Raw genomic sequence first — 22658 nt, 5'->3', positions numbered from 1 at the left:
GGTGCTGGGCTCAGCCACCACCACCTGCTTGGATCTCCCCTTTGCTGCACCGCCATGGCACCCGGGCACATCCCCACCATTGCTCTATGACGGGTGCTGTGTACAGGTCTCGGAGCCAGCTCTCCCAGTAGACTGTGAGCTCCCCGAGACAGGCACCTTGTCTGTTCACGTTGGTGACCCCGGTGCCCAGCCGTGTGCTTGACATGTAGTTGGCACTCGCTGTTTACTGATGGGATGGTGGACAGCACGAGAGGGCCGTGTATCCAGTGATGAACACAAAGCGATCACGTCCCGTTGATTCTCTGGTGCTTTTTGATGCAACCAGTGCTTTCAACTCTGCCCCTCTTGCATTCAGCACCGCCTTTGTGTGAGGAACACCCCATTTGGGGAATCTTGGGTGCTTGCTTCCCTGTCTCTCCATCATTACACCTGATATTCCTCCATTCTTACTTTAAAATCCCTAAAATGTTAAATTTCAACAAAGAAAACTTACACCCCCCCACTGGGAGCCAAACATCATAGCTGATTTTTTTTTTTTTTTTTGCGGTACGCGGGCCTCTCACTGTTGTGGCCTCTCCCGTTGCGGAGCACAGGCTCCGGACGCGCAGGCTCAGCGGCCATGGCTCACGGGCCCAGCCGCTCCGCGGCATGTGGGATCTTCCCGGACCGGGGCACGAACCCGTGTCCCCTGCATCGGCAGGCGGACTCTCAACCACTGCGCCACCAGGGAAGCCCGATAGCTGATTTTAAACACCCTAAGAGGCAGGTTCCTCATGGTGGTGTCTACAGGCCCTGAAGGAAGGAGTGCTTTAAGTGTAGGCTCTGAAACTGCCCCGCTCCTGAGTTCCCAGGAGCACTGGCTGGAGTGTTATAATTCACGACTTCAGAGAATGCAGACGCTCCAGAAAATGGGGGGCTGCTGACAGCCTTTTCTCTCCAGGTCCAAATTCCACCACATCCTTCGCCCTCCCTACTCCCTCCCTGCTCTGCGCTCCATCCTGCCTTTCCTGTGATTGATTGCAGACAGCTGATATGATGTGAACACTGCCCTTGCAGCCTATAGGCTGAGCGGAGAGAAAGGAAGTAAAGCGTGTGAAGAGTCAGTGTCTGTAGGACAGTGTGATGCCTTCTCTGACACTGGGTCCAGGGGTATCTGAGGACTGTAGAGTCTCTGGACATTGGACCTCCTCTAACCTGGTCAGCCGGTTTTAACCCTACCGTATAGGCTATGAACTGCTCATTCTAGAGACGTTGATTTTCCAACACAGCAACAAAAACAATCCAGCTCCCCGGGAAGGCACAGAAGATTCCAGAACTGGTCAGTCTGGGACTCTTGAGTCCCTGTCAGCTTCTCCCCAGCTCTGCCCCCCGCCATGGTCCCCACCGTTCCTTCTCCACACCAAAGCTTCTTCTGGGATTGGTCACTTTCCCATGTGAGGCATCATTCCCTGGTCTCAAAATGTTTGATGATGAACAACCCAACACCGCTCCCTTTTAGGGGTTGTTCCTGCATCACATGTCTTTGTAGATGGTTGGCTTTCACGGAAGGCCTGGGACGTGTGGCTCTGACCGGTGCTGGATGCCACTCTGGGGACCCCAGAGCTGTGAAGACACAACCACCGGCCCAGGTGTGGCAGGCAGCTGTGGTGTGGCTCCAGGGCCAGTTTGCCTGGTTCAGGTCCCAGGTCTGCATTCACCGGGTATAAAATCTTGGATAATCCCACTCACTTGTCTGTCTCTGCACAGCTTTTTCACCTGTAAACACTGCCATGACTGTCTGCACCTCACATAGTTTATAGCATGTATAAATTAATCATATGATGTGTGTTGAGTGGACCTCAGCACACAATGTGGATGCTCTCAAATGTTTCCAGCCCCAGCACTCCCTCCTCAAATCTGTCCCTTCCATCTTCAAAAGCACCGAATTATCTTAGATAGATCTTCATCCCCCCAATGTAAGGCTTTGAGCTGTACAAAACTGCAAATACCAATAGGAGGGCTAACATTCTAAACTGCTATCAGCTCTTTACATGATAGAATGAACTAAAGACCTAAAAAATGACGAGTTACCATTCCTGAGAGCTTCCCATATGCCAGATGCTCTGCTAAGATCTTCGCAAACAATCTCATTTAATCCTCATGCAACTCTATGAGGTCAGTACAAGTATTGTTCCCATTATACAGATGGGGCAACTGAGACTCAGGGAAACCAAAGAACTTGCCCAAAGTCACACAGCAAATGAGTAGTGGAGCCTAGATTTGAACCTGGATGTTACTAACTCTTCACACTATAAAAAATAATGGCTAATAGGTGGAGTGCTTTTGATGTAGCAGATACCACTCTAAGCTTCATTTTTATGGATATAGAAACTAAGGCTCAAATAAATAAAGTCAGGGGCCCAAGGCCCACAGGTAGTTTAGTGGTGAGTTAGAATTCATGTCCACTGGATCTGATGTGAAAAGTTGTGCTCTTAATGGCCCGGCCCTACTGCAAAGCTCAGCGGTACTACCCAGGGAAGCAGCAAGGGGCTAGATCAGGAGACAATGATATAAAAGACAAAAGAGTTCCTTCTTCAGAGTGATGCATGGTTGCCCAGGTCACCTGCAAACGTGGCCTCTGCCAAGACCCCTCTCACGACACTGTTAGATGGAGTTCATTATGTATAAGGGGAGACAAGGAAACAGCCCCCATCTGCTTCTCCCAGATGCATGAGTCATTCACAGGGTGGTGCAGCTAGGTGAGGACTATGGACCCCACAGCCAGCCAGCCTGGGTTTGATTCCAAAGTTTGAAGAATGTAGGTAAGTTACTTAACCTTTCTGGGCCTCAGTTTCCACATCTGTGAAATGGGGATATTGATGGTGACTGTCTTGTAAGGTTGCAAAGATTCAGTGAGTCATTCTGGGCCAACAATTGGTCGCCGCACACAGTTCTTGCTGGTGATTATGATATTACCACGGCCAGAGAGTAGCAGAAACACCAAAGAGTATAAATCCTTGCAGGATAGAAACTCTGGCTTCATGTGTTCTGTGTTTCATTCAAGTCCCATGACAAAGTTAAGGAGGAAGAAACAAAATAAGGAAAAGAAGGATATTGACCCCAAATCAAAACACTCAAACTCTCCAGTTGAACGAAAAACTTCTAGCTGAGAATTCTATTGTTCTAGTAGCCTGAGCTTCAGCCCAGGATTCCAGGGCCTTACCGCTAGAGGGCGACATCATGGGGGAGCCCATCAGAGCCTGTCTTTGGAGTCAGACCAACCTGGCTTCCAGGGCTAGCTCTACAGTGTGACCTTGAGTTCATGGTTTCACGTTATGAGCTTCAGTTTCTTTACAAATAAATTGAAGACACTGATATTTGGGCCACAGCCCTGCTGTGACGATTAAGTGAGAAAAACATTTGTTAAACACCCTGCACATACTTGGTTTCAGTCAAAGGTGGTGGGCATCCTTATTCCAATTGTTGCTGTTTGCTGGGAGGCGTCTCAAGGTTAGACATCCAGCAGGAATTGATACCACTGGGTTCCTAGCTCTGTCCCCAAGCCTGCCAGCTATTGCCCCTGAGAGGGACCTTTGGCTCCACATGGCCACAGCTGGGTGACCCTCTCAGGAATGGGCTACAGGCTAGTGCTCGTGAATCTAAGTCATTTTCTTCACTGACAAACAGAAAGGGTCAGAAGGGAAATCAGGCCTGGTTCCTTGTTCTCTAAGGCTTCTTCCCCAACTCATCCAGATCCATTTTTTTCACCATCTGCTTGTGGCCTTGAAGCCCTTCCCAGGCGCTCCTGGTACCGTTAGATAGCGTTCATCATATAGAAGGGGAGACTGTCAAACAACAAGCCCAGTTTTTGGATAAACAGCCAAAATTTATACATAAAAATGAGTCTTATTTTCTTCAAAGGAGGCAGATACCTGGGAGGCTGTGTGCAAATTCAAAGCGTTTTGTGAACTTTCCCTTGGGTTCCTCTTTAGAGCCTCTGGCACATTCTTGTTCACATCCTCGGAGTTAATATACCCTCTTCTTTACAGTGTAGATTTCATTTTGAAATAGCCGAAAGATGTCGGAGGCTGAGCCTGCTAAATAAAAAGGGTTGAGTCATGCAGGATAATGACACTTTGGAATAAAAAAAAATAAGGTTATGCTTAGAAAATATTGATTTACTTTTTTGGATGTCGTGTATTCTGGCTGTGCAATCAGCAGCACAGAGGTGGACTTCTGAACTAGCTTGAGCAATGGAAGAGGAAGTGGAATAGATTTTGTCCTCCCAAGGAAAACACTTCGATAGGAACAAAAATACCCATTTAGATATAGGACATGTGATCCGTTCATTTAAAAAAGAATTTGATCTCGTGGCTCTGTGGACACACCTCATATTTCAATTAGTCATATAGTTTTTACTTGAGCAGTGGCTGCGTTAGGAATAATGTCATGTCTTTTGCATGCCCATACCATTTGGATATTTTCATTCTCCCTTCTTCTCCCCTCCTTTCCTCCCTCCCTCCCTTCCTTCCCTCCTTCTTTTCTTCCTTCCTTCCCTTTTAGGCATACGTTGAGACAATTAGACTAAAAGACGATGAAATCCTCAAGGTACAAACCAAAGAAGATGGAGACGTCTTCATGTGGCTGAAGCATGAAGCTTCTCGAGGCAACGCGGCAGCTCAGGTAAACATATGTTCCACAGTTTTGGAAAGTGTCTCAGCCACGACAGACCAGGTTACACCATGATAATAAAGTATCCCAAACCTAGTGGCTTAACACAACACCAGTGTATTGTTGTTCTCTGTTCTCACTACACGTCCAATGGGGGCGGCGTGGGCTGTGCTCTTATAGTCCCCTAGGAGCCCAAGCGAACGGAGGCTTCACCAAAACATGCTTCCAAAGCCATTGCCGCAGGATGACATTGCAACACATCACAGGCTGAGTCTTATCGCTTCTGCTCAGAAGGGGCGCACGAGTCACTTCTCACATTTCATTGGCCAGAGGAAGTCAGCTGGTCACTCTTGACCTGAGTGAGCCAGAAATGTAGTCCAACCAGACCCAGAGGAGAGAGAGCCACAGTATTTATGATCAGTCCTAAGACTACCATCAGACATTTTAGTGCATCAGATAGAAAGAAAAAGAAGCATCTTGGAGTGCAGGAGAGATTATGTGGGCATCGAGAAGAAGGCCACAAAATCAGCTAGGAGAATAATAGAAAATCTGTGTTGCGTGTAAGACCAAAAGGATCGACCTTGTCTCTTGAACATGTTTTGTCTTTTGGATAGACCTGTAAGGGGTACAAGAAAGGGCAGAGGGCTGGGAGGACCCCCCTACCCCATCTACTTCTTGCCCTGATTTCACTATGAAGAAAAGTCCTTATGGGAGCCAGCTAAGGCTGATTGCACTGGAGGAAGGAAACCTCCTTCCCTAAGGATGGATTTAGCTTTTGCTTTGTGTTCCCAGTGAGCACAGTGTCAGGAAGAGCCTCTGCTCTGGGCCTGCTAAGCAGGCAGAAGACCAGGGATGGGAAAGAGAAAGAAAACCAAAGAACGCATTGACAAACACTTCAGAGACCCTGTAGTAACAGGTCTCCCACCCCTCCTTAGAGGTCTTCCTAGCATCTCAGAAGATGCGTTCCGAGATAAGGTTTTCTTTTGGGGGGTGGAGGATGGAAGAGAAGGAGATGAGAGGAGAAGTAGAAAGAAGGGAAGAAAATCAAGGCCCCCAAGGGACCAGAATGATAACAGTGTTGCCTGTGGCTCCGTCTTGGGCTCTGTCCCAGCCTGCAGTCTTTCTAGTCCAGGAAGGAATTCCAGTGCATAGTTCAGGAAATGCTGCTGCCAGATTTCATGGGTGCTCCAGAGCTTGCGTGAACATTCCTAACAAAGACGCTTCTTCCCTCCTTCATTCAGCAAATCTTTGTTGCGTTGCTTCTTTGAGTTTCTGTTGAGTTCTGCTGGGTGGGAGCTGGGGGCACAAGGGCAGACAAATAACGTCTTGAGATCCCTACCACCAAAGACCCCCAGCCTCGATTGAGTCTAATGGTGGAGCCAGCCATGTAGACAGATGCTGGGATAGTGCTGTAGGGAGATGCCCTGGTATGGATGTGCACAGGCCTCCATGCTGGTCACTGGGCCAAGAGGACGCACAGTACCTCCCAAGGAGAGGGATTTCACGAGAGGAAACAGTGTAGTTGTTGATCCATCGGCTCTGGCCTGGGCGCAATAGAGTTCATCTTTAGGGCTCTTGTCCCCAGGAGGAAGATAACATGTGTCTACTTAAATCTTGTTTCTCAATATAAAAACCCTTTAAACTAGGTTTGCCTTCCCCCCTTTTTAAAGTCTTGTTTATTAAGCATAACACAGGAAAGTCATTATTCTAAATTGCTATTGTCTTGAAGCAACGGTTGGCCCAGATGCTGTTCTGGGGCCAGCAAGGCGTGGCCAAGAACCCGGAAGCGGCTATTGAGTGGTACGCCAAGGGTGCCCTGGAGACTGAGGACCCCGCGTTAATATACGACTATGCCATCGTGTTATTTAAGGTAAGAATCACTCAATTTGTGCTGAAATTGCACAGTTTCTATCAGACTTCCCAAGTGGTTTCCTGTAGGCGTGCAATCAGGGAGCCTGTAACTGAAGAACCTTCGGACATGCTTCTGTCAGTCTGGATGGAAAGGGATATTTGCTGAAAAGGCAAAGTCACACGCACTTCCCTGGTCTCGTTTTTAATCATCTGTCTTAGGTTTGACGCCCGGATTCTCTCTGCTTTTGCAAGAACTGGCATTCTGGAGGAGGCACCCATATTTTACAGATTGGTACACGGCCAGCAGCCCCAAAGGTGCTGCAAGTTCTCTATCAGGCAGAGTTATCATTGAATTATAGCTAAGACCAAGTGCGTGTTTGGGCTGGATCCCAACAGTCCCGTTGATCGATACAAAGATCTTGGTTTTAAGCCAACAGGAGAGCAGTGGGACGGATGGGAAGAGCATTAGCCCAGGAGATAGAGGATGGAGTTCAAATCTCTCCTCTGCAACAATTAGCTGCATCCTTGGACTTATCCGATCTCATGAGACACTGGTAATGACCACAGATGGAGTGAAATAACCTAAGGAAGGGGCTCCAAGAACTGTAAAATGCTTTACGGAATAATACTATTTCACATTGATTGATGCGGTGCTTATTATCTGATGTACATGTATTAGCACATTCAATCCTCGAGACAACTTTGCGAGGTAGGTATCACGGTGTATTATGATAGCTGTTTATATGTGTGGTGACAGAGGCTCAGAAAGGATTGAAAAAAAAAAAAAAAAAAAAAAAAAAAAAAAAAAAAAGAAAGGATTTGTAACTTGCCCAAGGTTGAACAACTGGTGTGTTTCAGACCTGGGACTGGGATGCTCTTCACCCCTGAATGCAGAGACATCAATTCACCAATCTTGGAAGAGCTGTTGGCTCTAGTAAGGAAACCCTTGGTCCCTGTGTCCAGACCCAAAGGAGGCAGCTGCCCACAAAGAGCGAGTGTCTTCAAGCAAGGATGTGGATGCACGTGGCTGGGCTCATCTCCAGAACCACAGCTGTGTCCGCTCACCGATTAACAACCATGACTCTTGCTACCTTTCTGGCCCTCCCAGTCTTAAAACCTATTGGTTGTTACGGTTTCCAAGTTTAGAGCCCAGACTTTTTCTTTGTAGTCGTTAAATCAACATAGAAATGGTTTGACTCTTAGCTATATGCCGATGCATTCATATATTTATATAATAAACACCCACTCTGGGCTGACAAAATGCCAGACTCTGTGCTAGATGGAGGGACATATGGTTGCATGAACCTCATCCCTGACCTCAGGGGTCTCAGATACTCGTGGGCAAGACAGAAGACTGAGACAGGCACGGAGGAGAGGCACCAGTCCACCAGAGTTGGGGCTGGCCACGGCCCAAAGTACAGAGAAGAAAAGGCACGACTCAGACATTACTTCTGCCCACCAGGAGCTTGAAATCTAGAGGGAAAGCGAAAGACATAAATAAATGATACGGGAGATGACGGGATGTTTCTTCAGGGTCTGATTTCCCAAACCTTAAAGCTTTTTTGGTTTTCCTGCATTCTAAGTTATCTCTGAGTGGGAGGAAGGAAGCCCTTTATCTACATCTCAAGGCAGATTTTTACCTCTGGCCAAAGGTGTCTTTAAGTACTTTCAATGTAAAAAAAACCCGTACAAAAAAATGAACTTTCCAAACATGAAGAACGGCAATGTGCTCTCGGCTTGTTGTCTCGTGTGGACATTCGGCTTCTTGTATTCAAAGATGGCGCCATGATGACAGCTATAGCTTGTCCAAGACGGTCAGATACATCCCATTTCACATCCACATGAGGATGGAGCTTGGGCTTTCACTGCAGCAACTGTCCTCCGTGGATTCATTCAGTGCATGAAGTTACTGAGCACTTGTTTTGCATCAGGACTTGACACTTCTCTCACTTTCCAACTTCCAGTACTACTCAGACTTGTGCATAGTATATAGTCTTTGTGCAAGAACTCACCCCACTTCTGATTATATAATTACACTGGAAAATCCCTGGCTTAGAACTCAGAGTACCTGAGTTCTGGTTGCAGATCTAACTGTGAGGTTTGGGGTAAGTCAACCCCTCTGGGCCCCAGTTTTACTCCTTGAAAACAAAGAAGTTGGAGAAAAATTTTGAGTGCAACCAGGTTCTGACATTTCGTCATCCTGGTCGTTCTGTTGCTTTGTTGAAATCCAAAAAGCTTGTCTTAATGCTTCCATCCAGTTACTACAAACAGCCTTCATGTCCTTTTGTCTTTCCTCTCCCTCTCTAATTAAACGAAGTAATGGTGCACTTCTGAAAAATATTTTCATCTTCCACTTTGCTTTAGCTCATCGGTTTTATGAAATAGGTACGTTAAAATCGAGTAGAAACTCATTGTGTGTAATTTAACCTTTATTTGGGTTCACAGTTTTATTTTGGGTCCTGGAAAACTACAAAGACAGATTCTGCAGCATGTTTTCTGTATCCTGTAAGGAGGTTACGGATCATTATACTTTCTCAGCATGAGAATTAAAATACATAGGAGAAAATACAGCATGGCAGTTATAAACTTGGACTCTGGAGCCTGGATTCAAATCCTGCCTCTCTACTCCTTGCTCACTGTGTGCTTCTGGGCAAGTTTCTCTGGTGAGAATGATAGCAGCACCCCGGCTGGGGTTGGGAGGATTTGATATGGCAGGAGAGTTCTTGGCCCACGTTAATTAACACAGGAATGTTTGCTAGCGCTCTCTTCATTTACTGTAGAGCTAAGAATTTAAATAGAGTTAATAGCTGTATTCATTGCAAAGCCCTCTAACATTATATCACATGTGACCCTGTCAAGCGCTGAGTCTGAGACCAGGAGGACTCCATGGGCTGTGTAGGTCAATAACAGACTCTAAGTGAGCTTGGAAGCATCAGGGTTTTCATCCAGCTCCTCTCACCTGCCATGTGCATGATCAGGGCTATGTTGAGAGAGCCCTCAGGCACACCCCCCCCGCCCCCGCTCCACCCTCAGACCCACCATTTTCCCACGTGGTCCTGCAGACACACCCCAGCATGGTCCCACGGAGTTCTGCTCTTATAACAAGGACTCCAAAGCCACATCTCTCTCTCTCTGTGATGCACAAACCACCTCTGCTGGAAAAAATTGATTTTGCTGGAGGAAGCTTGTCAGTTTGGCAGCGTCTGAGGGAACAGATTTTAAGGGGTCCTGTCTCCCTCACCACTGGCTCTCGAGCTGTTTCTGAAGCCACAGTGCTTCACCTTGGGGACTCCCATGAGGACGCTGGAAGGTTGCAAATGACAGCCTAATAACTCTTGACTGTCCGACATAGATAAAGTGCTCTGTCTGCTCGCATATTAGGCAATCCCCAGAGAAACACAACCAGGATGACCAGACTCATTTAACCTTATTCATGGCTTCTCCCAACAGCACCTGCGGATTGACGGGAATGTGATTCACTGGACCATCAATGGGGAATTTTTATGGATGCTAAGCTGGGAGGGTGAGGTTTATTGCCTCTCTTCTACACATATATGCAAAATGATGATGTTGATGATGATGTAACAGCTCTGTATATAGAAATCTTCAAGATTAGATTTTTAATTGAGAAGGCTTGGGCTTTAGTATCTTCTATTGAACACTGACATTGGTGTGATGGCTTTGCATGCAACTCTGCGTTTATTTTCTTCGTGATCATTGCTGTTTATCATTGTTTAGGGTCAAGGAGTAAAAAAGAACAGACGGCTTGCCTTAGAGCTGATGAAGAAAGCAGCTTCCAAGGTAACACTTGTGCATATTGTCAGAGGGAAACATTTCCGCCACACACACCCATGCTCTTACAAGTCGAGGAGAGTGAATGGCCAGCCTTCTGAAGAAGGTAGAAATGCAGTGGGGAGGGAGGGGGTCGCTGACATTGCAGTGATTAGTCATTTTTGAGCTACAACATATACAGAAACCTGCACAATGAGGACGGCAAAATTCGAAAGCTGAACTCACTTTCCAGTCATAGAATTCAGACTGATTTTGTTTGAAGGCTAAAATTATAATCAAGGGCTGCCCTAATAACAGGCAGCAGCAGGGGGGCTCTTTGCAATTGAATGGGTATAAATGCCATTGAATTAGGAAAACCTAAAGCCTGAATCCTCTTGTTAACCCTTTTGTGTCCAATGCTCACTTGCTTCTCCGTGCTTTAACAAAGGGGCTGTTTATCAAGTTTATTGCCGAGTTTAGGAATTATTTTCCTTTTGTCACTATTTACTCTTCAAAGTTATCTTCAAGCCAACTAGTTAAATATTGCACTACAGAATGGAGGTTATGATACCACCTGTGAGGGGACATACACACGCACGCACACGCATGCACACAGGCATGCATGCATACGTATCCCTGCGTGCAAACCCCCAATGCATGCACATCCACACGTGCACACTCACATGTGCTTGCATACAGATTTGCAAATAAACGGATCGGTAGAAACCGTTGTAATTTTACAACCTTGTAATTTTACAACCTTGACAGGGCCCTTTATAGCCCTTCAGGCTCCTGAATGTGCCTCCCTCCCCGAGGCTGATAATATTTGCCCTATCAACAAAGACTCCTGAAGTAACCATGCCGATTTTTCTTCCTCAATTCCCTTTCTTTAGGGAGCTCGGAGTGTCTTTTTTTCTGTAGAACAGGAAGTTGGAGCATGGAGTAAGAATGCCAAGAGGCTTTTTCTCCACCTCTGTGGTTTCTAGAGGACACATGACCCAGGAGAAGGGAACCACTGAAGCGCACGCCAGCTCCTGACCCTGACACAGACTATAGGGCAGAAATAGAAAAGCAGCTTAATGGTGGTCATTGAGGGCATGGTTCCAGAACATCCTAAAATGGGGAAGTAATGGGGCTTCCTGGCAGGTGTGAAATTTGCATCTCTTTAGCATGCTAGTGCTGAATTGTTGTCTAAGGTGCTTTATTCTGAATGTAGTTTTGGCAGAGCTGAGATGAATATTGGAGGAAATGCAGTTTTACGGCCTGGAGTACTCGCATTCTTCAAAGTGTTACATGATTCTCACCCATTCATTCTGCAGGGAGTTACTAAGCCCTTCCTCTTTGTCAGGGACTGTGGTGAAGCACAGAGTTTGATTTTTGGAATTAGCTAGAAGTCACATGGGTACAGCTGGAAATGTCCAGAATAAGGTGTGAGCATTAAGAAATAAAACAAGATTTGTGGGGCTCCTGATCTGGGTCCAAATACAATGTCTAAAGGACATTCTGGGAATGTTTTGAGTGATGACAGGTACCTTTGAATAAACCTGTGTGTCTGGAGGTGAGCATTGCACAAGCCATTTTGATATGTATTCCATAAGCTTATCCCAAAGCTGGTTCTTGCCACTATATATGATGTGGTCTATTACTTCATGGAAATGCACTCATCCTGCAAATTCTCAGGAGGCTGCCTTGCATCTGGTACCGTGCAAAGCTCAAGAAGAATGCCTCTATAAGTGATCCTTGGCACTGACACCATCCCAAGTGTTGACTATCTTGAGGGCCTACGAATCTGAACCCTACTCTTTTTTTTTTTCTGTGGTACGCGGGCCTCTCACTGTTGTGACCTCTCCCGCTGCGGAGCACAGGCTCCGGACGCGCAGGCCCAGTGACCATGGCTCACGGGCCCAGCTGCTCTGCGGCATGTGGGATCCTCTGGGAACGGGGCACGAACCCGCGTTCCCTGCGTCGGCAGGGGGACTCCCAACCACTGCGCCACCAGGGAAGCCCTGAACCCTACTCTTTATCCTCAGGGTGTAGGATTTGGATTCTGTTTTGTGTTTCATCAGCATTCAAAGGATGGCTTTCATTCGTTTGTCAAGTATTTATTGAGCACTTATTCTACGCCAAGTACTAACATAGGTGCTTGGAATACAAAACAAAGATCCCTGCCCTCATGGAGCATCTGTTCTAATGGGCCTTGTCAGTTTCTTTCTCCCGGTCTTCCTGGCACCTGGAGTCCAACGTGAAAAGTAGGAGGTAGAGCATTTTAAGAGTCGTTGCAGACTGAAAAGGCTGCAGGCTGGTATCTTGGCATCCATTACCGAGGGATACCTGTCCTTCACTTCTGAAAGGGCAGGCAAAAGAGATTTGGTTCCACACTTGGACCCTAACTTAACCTGTCTGACAGAGGCAAGGGCACTCACTGTTTGCTTCTCCAGTCCTTTTCTCCCCTGCTTGTCCATGGTCTTGTGGATCAGGCAGGAAAGGAGGAGTGAGAGCACCGAATGCCCAGGTTTGCACACTTACACCCCTGCAGGGCTCCTGAGCCTTCAACAACCAGGCTGGAGAGGGTGGGAGCATCTGGGAAGAGCAGAGGCAGGGCCCTGAGAGCATGAATCAACAAGAACAAGGAGGCTTAAGACTAGACTCACATGAACCAGGCCTTCTGTGGTACCGTCCCAATTTAGACACAGTTCTGAGACCACCCCCCTCCCCTCTGCCTCAGCCCCAACCAGACCCTACCTGTCGGAGCTGGGATGCCAAGCAGTCCCACAGCACCTGTGCTTTACAAGTAGGCCATTGCTGCTGCTTCCCACAGAGGGTTTGTTGGTGTTCAGGGCAGAGTAATCAAAAGATAGGCAGGCAGGTCACCTAGAAATCATCCCAGCCAGGGCAGGTTTCCGGCCTCCTGTCACAGTTGAGTGGTCATGAATTTCAAGGACATTGTTGATACTGCAGGACAGTAAGAGGCCTTCTGTATAAGAGCCCATAGGGGCTGAGAGATGATTTGGGGGCCAGCATCACTGCTGAGCTGGAAGGCAGAAATCCCAGCAGCAGCCGGGTGAAATCCTCCTGGGAAGACACTGAGGCAGCCTCATGTTTTCCAACACTTAGCTTTTCTTTAATGCCATCTGCCCCCAGAAAAGAGGCAGGAAAGGTTTTTCTCAGACTCAGGCAGAATGCTTTCATAACAGTTGATTCTCTCTGGGTTTGGGGTTTTTTTGTTTTTGTTTTAAAAAAAAAAAAGGAATTCCTTTCTTGTTGTTCTAAAATCCAGGGATTGCATCAGGCAGTCAATGGCCTGGGATGGTATTACCACAAATTCAAGAAAAATTATGCCAAAGCGGCTAAGTACTGGTTAAAAGCAGAAGAAATGGGGAACCCAGATGCATCATACAATCTTGGAGTCCTGTACTTGGATGGCATTTTCCCAGGAGTTCCTGGAAGGAATCAAGTGAGTAAGACTTGAGACCAGCTGTGTAGCTGGTCAGTCACTTAGTCATGAAGCAGGTGTGCTGTATGCCCAGCCCAGACAAGGCCCCATGGGTGGTGCAGACACCACCCAAGACGCAGACCGTGATCTTGAGGAACTCAAGCGCCCAGTTAGGAAGACAAGATGGTGAAGAGCAAAGGCTGGCATTAGCCCAACGCCAAGTGTGTGCTAATTGCTGTGACCCAAACAGTTCTGGAAAGGGGAAATAGTGAAGGCCAAAGCAGTCAGGAAGGCTTCATGGAGGAGGAAGCCTAAGCTGGGGAGAGGAGAGGGAGATGATGCAAGGTGACAATGAGAGAGAGATGGTGCGGAGATTGATGACTGATCTTACTGGAAGCAAAGAAAGCTGGGTCCAAATAGGGTTGCCTGGTATGAGACCAGATTTAATAATAATGTAAATAACAATTACAATCTTCAATGTTTGCCGAACACTTCCTCTAGGTCAGACACTCACAGACACTTCCTGTGTGCCATCCCATGTCATCCTAACTACCCTCTGGGATAGTTACTGTTATTACGTCCATTTAACAGAGTAAGCAACCGAGGCTCTGAAAGGTTTCATAACTTAGAGTCATACACTTAAGTGGAGTCAAGACCTGGTCCCCATGTGAAATGGAAGCCCCTTGTTATTAATAATAATATTGATGATGGTAATAATAATCTGAGTACCATTACATTCAACAAATTAACTGAATTGCCCACCCTATGCCAGGCACTCTTCCAGGCAGTGGGGATACAGCAGCAGACAAAACAGTCCCTGCTTTGGGGAAGTTTACATTCCAGTGGAGCAGAAAGATAATAAACAAACAAATATATAGTATGAGGGCAGGTGGGATAAGCGTTATAGGGAGAAATAAAGCAGGATAAGGAGGACCGAGAGGCTAGAGATTGGGGGATGCTATTTTATAAGGGAGATCAGAGAAGGTCTCTCTGGTAATGTGACAGTGTACAAACTCCTAAAGGAGTCTTGTGAATGTCTGGGAGAACATCCCAGAAAGAGGGAACAGCCAGGGCAAAAGCCCAGAGAAGAAAGCAGGTTTGGTGTGCTTGAGGAATAGCAGGGAGGCTGAACTGGCAGGACCAGAGAGCAAGGAAGGTGCAAGGAGGTGGAAAATCACGTCAAGGAGGCAGCTACGCTGAGCAAGATGGGATAGCTCTGAACAGGGCGGGGAGACACTGTGTTTTAACAGGTTCCTCTTGGATCCCGGTGGAGACTGGGCTTGGAGGAGACAAGAGCAAGAGCAAGGGGGTTAATGCATTGAATCCAAGTGAGAAAGGATGGGCAGTATCAGAAGAGGCACTGAGATGTGACTAGATTCTGGGTATATTTTGAAGGTCAAGGCATTAGGATTTGACAATGATTGGACGTGAGGTGTGAGGCAGGGAGAGGAGTCAGGATGACCCCTGAGTGTTCGGCATTTATTGAGATTGGAAGAAAAGGTAGCATTTAATGGGATGGGCAAGCTCTAGCATCAGAGTTGGGGGTCGGGAATCAGAAAAAAATTCTTTTTTGTGACGCACCATGCCAAGCCTTGAACACACGTTATCTCATTTAATCCTCACACCATACTTTCATGCTAGCTACTCTCAGAAGCCACATTTTTCAGTTGCAGAAATTGAGTTATTCTCTTAGTTGGAGAGATTAACTAACATGCCCAAGGTCACGCAGCTAGTAAGGAGCAGAGCTGGGATTTGAACCCAGGCCTGTCTGACTCCAAAGCCCATACTTAAAAATGGCAGTTAACTGCCTGGGAAAAATAATAGTAATCAGTGGAATGTATACCCGTCTAAGTGTTTGTTTTCTTTTTTCCCTCCGCCTCTCTCTGACTACTAGGAAGCTGTATATTTTATGCATTGCAAATGTCTTTTAGTCCTCCCACACATCTGCCAGAATGGATTTTTTATTGTCATATTCTAATTCTCACCTTCCTACTGGAAATGAAGTTTTTGTGTCTGAGTTTGAAAAAAGGTATTAAGCAAGGTTAGGGAAGCAAATGCCTGAAGTTTCACCTGGTGCGACTTTTGATGCTGTCTTCTGGCTGGCTGGCATGGGTTATGTGAGGATCTGATAAGGTGATAATGATATTCGTAGTGTCTTGTTATCTTATTTATTGGGTAAACTTAACAGAATAGCTGCAGTCAAGGTTATCATGTAGAGAGGCCAGCTTCTGTGATTGGCTGTCTTCCTGGAACTTGACTTTGTTTTCTTAAAGATGTTAGAAGTTATAAACCTGTGATGATATCAGGCGTTAAGTGCCTCAGGACCTTAGTTCTGATGAAACCAGCCCGGGAGGACTTCTCACTAATGAGACTGATGTTTGCTCATCTCTTTACAGACGTTAGCTGGTGAATATTTCCATAAGGCTGCACAAGGCGGACACATAGAAGGAACCTTGTGGTGTTCTCTCTACTATATCACAGGCAACCTGGAGACGTTCCCTCGAGATCCCGAGAAGGCTGTTGTGTAAGAACCTGCCAGATATTGCATATGAAGGGAAAGCCATATATTCATTACTATGTTCACCATGCCTGAGAAAATAGAGTTTTCTTTTATTCTTTTTTTCCACATTAAAAAAAATTTTTTTTTTAATTTTAGGCTGCGCTGTGTTTTCATTGCTGCGCACGGGCTTTCTCTATTTGCGGCAAGCGGGGGCTACTCTTCGTTGCGATGCGCGGGCTTCTCATTGCGGTGGCTTCTCTTGTTGCGGAGCACGGGCTCTAGGTGTGCGGGCTTTAGTAGTTGCGGCACGTGGGCTCAGTAGTTGTGGCATGCAGGCTCAGTAGTTGCAGCATGCAGGCCCTAGAGCAGGTGAGCTTCAGTAGTTGTGGCACGTGGGCTCAGCAGTTGTGGCACACGGGCTTAGTTGCTCTGCGGCATGTGGGATCTTCCTTGACCAGGGCTCGAACCTGTGTCCCCTGCATTAGCAGGCGGATTCTTAACCACTGCGCCAGCAGGGAAGCCCTTTCTTGCATTTTAAAAAATTCATCTTTATTTTTATCAGTTACTCATGCACATAAAAAGCCAAGTCATTTGAAAAGACAAAAATTAAAAACAAAAATTTAATTTAAAAAAGTAATAATTTGACAAGAAAAAACAGGGAATCTCTGCCTCCCTTCCACACACTCCATTTCCTGCTCTCTGGAATAAATCACTTTTCATCTTTTAATTATTTCTTTTTTATTTGCCTCTATGTCTAAATAACATGCTTAAACCACTATTTCTTGTTATACTCATTATAGGCATTGTCTAATGATGTCTCACTGGGAAAGATAGAGAGATATAGTTTTTTCACTCTGCCACCTATTGCTACCCTGCATGCCCATGCTTCCTGCCCTCTCCCATCTTCCCCATAAATATATCACTGGTTTGGTTGGATTGGTATCAGTGTTTACATTATTATGACAATTTAACGCCGTTCATAGCTGAGCCATGTAGTATACTGTGACTACTCTTTCTTTCTTGCATAACTTTTTGTTTTCTATGGAATAATAATTATTTTTTATTGTTATTTATCTGCTTAGCTCTCTCTGTGTATTTATCATTTCTATGTACTCGATCTCCACATTCTCCTTCCATCGTCTAAATCTCCTCTCGGTATGTCTACACCCATCAGGTACTCTATTGATTTAATCTTTTTGGCAATGTCTCTCTTTGGAGTCTTTGTTTAGGAAGAGCTGTCCTTCTGAAATCAACTTGCTAGAACTCTTAATAAAGATTATCTTTTTCCATGTTAGTAGACATTTTTCATTAGGTACTTTTCACATCTTTTTTTCCCCAAAGTGACAACTCCTAAGCATTCATTAGAAACAGCACTGAATGCAAGGCTCTCAAAATGTATCTTTCTTTATCTTCTTAACATTCAGTTCTGGTTTGTTGCTCCATAAAAATTCTAAGAAGCAAAATATTCCCCAAGTGGGATTTATTGAAATCATACGAAGTAAAAAGCAATTATTTAATTTGCCATAGTTTGGATATGCTCTCTTCTGTTTCCTTTTCAGATGGACAAAGCATGTAGCCGAGAAAAATGGCTACTTGGGCCACGTCATTCGCAAAGGCCTCAACGCCTACCTGGAGGGCTCGTGGTAAGTTAGATTGAACTTTCTCAGTCCTTACCTTTCAATCTGTCAGTGTAGTCTTATGAGATGGACTCTTAAAATGAAACCGAAAAAGCAATTTGCAGGGAAATCACAGCCTCCCGGTAATGATATTCAGAGTATCACCGACTGATTGGCTGTTGATTAGAAAACATAGCATTTCCATGTTTAATTATACACAAAAATTAGTCCTCTAGAGGGAGCATCCGCATTCATCACATTGAGAGACACATGAATACGTTGACTTCTCTTCCCTTCAAGCTTGCTCTTCTTGCTTTCAGAGTCTGGAGACAGCACAGGGGATCCTAGCTGACCCTCTGTCTCTCACTGGCAGGCCACAGAAAGTCCAGGATTTCCACCTTGTTTGTGGGAAGGAGCGAAAGCAGCGTGTTTAGGGCTCAGGCTACATCTTCCGGTAGATATTTTATCGCATCTTCCCTAGGATTTCTGGAAGTCACTTACCAGACCTCCAGTGTCACAGCCAAACAGACTCACTCTTTCTAAGCTTCTTCTGATGGAGTTAGCAAATTTCATCCTGTGCTGAATGGGATGAGACCCCGCACATGAGGACTTGTAAATGCCCCCTATTTGCAGTTACTTGATTTTACAAATAAGGGCGCACTTCTCCAAGCTCTACCTGAGTCCCTTTCTGTTTTCTTCTGTAAGCCCTCGAATTCTGTCTTACTTTTCCTTGGGCCATATTTTCTTGGCTCGTTTATTGCCTAAATGATCTGGGTATTTCCATAATAACTAAAAAAGTTATGCAAATCAGCACATATCCCATCGGTCCACTGCCTCAAAGACATTAGAGCACACCTATCACTGATCCTACTTGGATCCGAACCTCAATTAAAAATTAAAATATAAGTCCAAGAGAGTGCCATTTTCTTCTCTGGTCCATGGGTGCCCACGTAATCAACAGATAGCACCTCAGTGAATGAGAATCTCAAATTAGGGAATTCAGGGAAAATGAGCCCAGGGAAAATAGCACTGAATAACAATGTTTATTATCATCATCCTTTAAAAGTTTATCATCTGTGGCCTTACTTTGCATAATCAGAAAGAACTTTTTTAAGGAAATGATCATTTTCCAATTGATACACCTTACAATTTGTGGGCTGTTTTATTTGTTTCCCAAGTGAGCTTCAGTTCATGAAATTTGAACTTTTCCCAAATTTGACTTTTGCCCATTTCTACTTCTCATCCTCCAAATTTCCCACCCTTTACTCCCCACAACTTCTTAGGGGAAACTAAGCATTCAAATATCAAAATGTTTATATGTGGGGTTTTCCCAAAGGGAGAGCATATCTGTAAACACCCCCCAACACACACACACACACACACACACACACACACACACACACACACCCCAAGATGTCTGACACTTTCCCACAAAGAGAGTATCTGCTAATAGCTTATCTTTCTTGCCGACTTTTGAATTTAAAATCACAAAGCACTTCAGGGAGTACATTTAAAAATTTGCTGTGAAGGTCAAGAGGAATTAAGATTTCATGGCCTGCTGTCTTTCTTACAATATTCAGCCACATCACATGATTGATTTGGGGGGAGGGGGAGCTAAGGATTACATGTGTTCTACACTGTTGGTGAGTTTGGGTTGAGTCCAGCAGATTTTAGTGGGTACATTTAAATGCAGGGTGCCTTGCCATAGCTGCAGGGGATGCCACGAGTAGGGCTGGGGAAGCCTGCTGCCTCATCTCTTCCTGGTACTAAACTACCTGCAGTTTCTCAGATGGCTCATATTCTCTCTGACCTCTGGGCCTTTGCACTCGCTGTTCCCTCTGCCCAGAAATCCTGCTTAACTCCTTACTCCCTTTTGTCCTTGGATGGGTCATGATGGCTGCTTACTTGTTGATTGCCCTGTGATGTGTATCCCAGTGCCCAGCACTTAATGGCAACTGGGAAGTACTCAAAAACTACTGAGAGAATGAATTAAGGCAAATAGACAGAACTGTAACTCAAGAGCCATGAGCAGTATATAAAGAGCATCAGGGATTTGGAGGAAGGAAAGATGCTACCTGGTTTGGGGGACTTAGGTCAGCCTTTATAATGGAGGTAACAGATGATATGGCCTTGGGGGATGGGTGGAATTTCCACTTAGTCATGCAGAGAACAGCACTTCTAGTGAAGGGAATCGCAGGAACAAAAACAAAGAAATAGGAAAATTCAGCGTATGTCTAGAAATTTTTAAGCCACCAGTTTACCTTGAGGATAAAATTTGTAAAAGGGAGTGCTATATGACAAGACCAAAGAGGTGCCACATTATGGAACTTTAAATAGCAGGTCATATACTTTTTACTTAGCTTCTGGAGCAGTGGGGAGCCCCTGTTGGCTTTGGGAGAGGGTAGTGACATGACAGAGCTGGGTTCCGAGATTCCTAACCAAACCTCTGTGAACGATGGTGAAGAGAAGGGAGAACCTCAAAGGGGGAGCTAGTTCAGAATCCAGGTTAAAGGAGCTGAGCTTTTGAGCTGGAGCTGTGACCTGAGCCAGGTAAGTTGTTTTCCCTTCTTTTATCACACGGTAATTGATACATACCAAATAGTGGGTGATATGTATGTAAGTTCCAGAGCATAAATGAACAATAAAATGAACACCTATAGCCCTACCACCCTATTTAAGAAAATGAACTGTCGAAGCCCCCTGCATGTTCCTCCCATATTAAACCCACCCATGGCACCAATATCCAGAACTAACCATTGTCCTGAATCTTACGGTTGCTCCGCCCCTTGCTTTCCTTATAGTTTTGCTATATATGGATATATTCCTAAGCAATAGATTGGACTTGTTTCTGAGCTTCATATCATTAGAATCATATTATATATAATTCTTCACTGCTTTCTTTTGTTATTGTTTACTTCACCTGATGTTTCTGAGATTCGTATCTTTTGATACATGTACCTGTAGGTCATTCATTTTTACTGCTGTCATATACCACAATTTATTTACCAGTTCTCATAATAACTTGCATTTGGGTTGTTTCCCATCTTTTTTTAAGGACAGTGTGGCCATGAACATTTTTTATGCATATCCTGCCACAAATAGGAAAAGTTTCTCTAAAATATGAACTTAGGAGTGGGGTCACAGGCTAACCGTATATTCAACTTTACAAGATAATGCCAACTGTTTTCCAAAATATTTTACCAATGTACGGTCCTATCAACCGCATATAAATATGTTTCTTCATATCCTTGCCAATTTTGATGCTGATGCTAAGTATTGTTAAAGATATGTCTTAATCTGGACTTGAGACCATTTCCTATCAACAGGAAGAAACACTTAGTATCCATTATAGTGGGACTATCTTTGTCAAAATACATTTGAGACAAAGTGCTTTTCTCTCTTCCTTCTCTCTGTGCCTTCAGATGCCTCAGGGGTTAAATTGGAAATATATGAGCATTGGTTTCCCCACACCTCAACGTGGAATTTTTTGGGTCCCATCTATTTTGTTATAATAGAACTAAGTCATCCATCAATGTCCCAAGTCCATCCCCTTTTTTCATTTTCTGTGAGTGAATTTATTCTGGACGTTATTTTCAAATTACATGTGTCAGTTTGATGAGCTTGTGTTTTTCTGTGTTGTTCCAAGATTTATGCGGGATAGTTTGAAAGAGGAGCGTGAATGAAAAAAAAGGGCATTTTGCTGTTTAGGCAAAATACTGAAGATAATGTTATCATGCCCAAGGCTATCCTCTGACACCAGGAGAAGTCCGATAAGGAGAGGTCGCCTGTCCTGTTTCATTTCTCTCTGTCTTACGGTCGCCTGTCCTGTTTCATTTCTCTCTGTCTTACCCCTCTTTGTGTTTCATCTGTGAGCTAAGTGTTTTACTGTCCTTTGTCTTAAATATACCCCAAATACTTAATTAACCCCGGAGGTTAGCCAGATCCTAGTAAGCTTGAGGCAAGACAAGCAGGCATGCAAGATTCCACTTGAAAGAGATTCATCTTTTTGCCTTAGAGCAGGGTCCTAAATTCCACTGAGACCCCAGGATTCTTTTTTTATCCTTCCAGTTTGGGCTGCTTTAGACATTGGCAGAAAAGAACCCAGAGAAAACAATAGAATTGTTTGAGAAACTGCTCAGAGTTACTCAAATTCACAATTCACAGAAAGCAGCCAAAGGATTGATTATTAAGTATCATTATAAAAGTTCTATAAATGGATGTGCCGAGTCTGAAGTGGGAGGATAGCAAGTATGCCCCTACACACATCCTTTACTCTAAATCCCCTCCTCTCTGCATCCCTGCCCAGCCCCCCACCCCCCATCAGAATGACTGACTGGGGACTATTTCACTTCAGTGCATCGGAAATAAAGCTGACCTCTGGTAGCTTCCTAAACCTTGAGGAAATTCACAGAAGAACAGTACAGTTTTGTGGCTTTGGTCCTCCTGCACAGAGCACATACTGAGCAAATGTTTATTCCATGAATATAAAGATAGAAATATCTGTAATTAATATTTTCAGGCAGACTCAGTTGAGACACAAGTAAGAGCAAACTGCTAGGAGGCTAAGTGCAGATAGGGTTTCTGCAGAAGTGTCATGTCTCCGAAGTCTTAAGGTGAGAAAGTCTGTTCTTCAGTGTTCTGACCCTTGCCTAGAGTTCACACTTAAATATATGAAAACAGATGGTGGTGGTTTTGGAGTCTACGGCCTCTCCTGATGGCTTCTGCAAGATGGAAGACAGAGGTGGATTTCTGTTCAGTGTTTCTATTGACATCAATATTTTTAGACATCTCTTTGGTGATTTCAGTGCTTCCTCAAAGGAAATACTTGAGAATTCTG

At 45.0% G+C, this 22658-nt stretch overlaps 1 protein-coding gene across 1 annotated transcript in view; it reads left to right on the top strand.

The window, feature by feature from the left end:
• The window catches only part of SEL1L3 (SEL1L family member 3), an 85092-nt gene that overhangs the window by 43858 nt on the left and 18576 nt on the right, over positions 1–22658 (top strand). The window contains exons 11-16 of the mRNA XM_024745548.1: positions 4543–4662; positions 6380–6520; positions 10240–10302; positions 13550–13726; positions 16102–16229; positions 17765–17848. Of these exons, the coding sequence (XP_024601316.1) occupies positions 4543–4662; positions 6380–6520; positions 10240–10302; positions 13550–13726; positions 16102–16229; positions 17765–17848 (713 nt within the window). The remainder of the gene's footprint in view (positions 1–4542; positions 4663–6379; positions 6521–10239; positions 10303–13549; positions 13727–16101; positions 16230–17764; positions 17849–22658) is intronic.

The sequence above is a fragment of the Neophocaena asiaeorientalis genome, unplaced genomic scaffold, assembly GCF_003031525.2.
Source record: "Neophocaena asiaeorientalis asiaeorientalis breed wild unplaced genomic scaffold, Neophocaena_asiaeorientalis_V1.1 scaffold397, whole genome shotgun sequence".
Lineage (NCBI taxonomy): Eukaryota > Metazoa > Chordata > Mammalia > Artiodactyla > Phocoenidae > Neophocaena > Neophocaena asiaeorientalis.
This window is presented reverse-complemented; position numbering and strand designations above follow the sequence as displayed.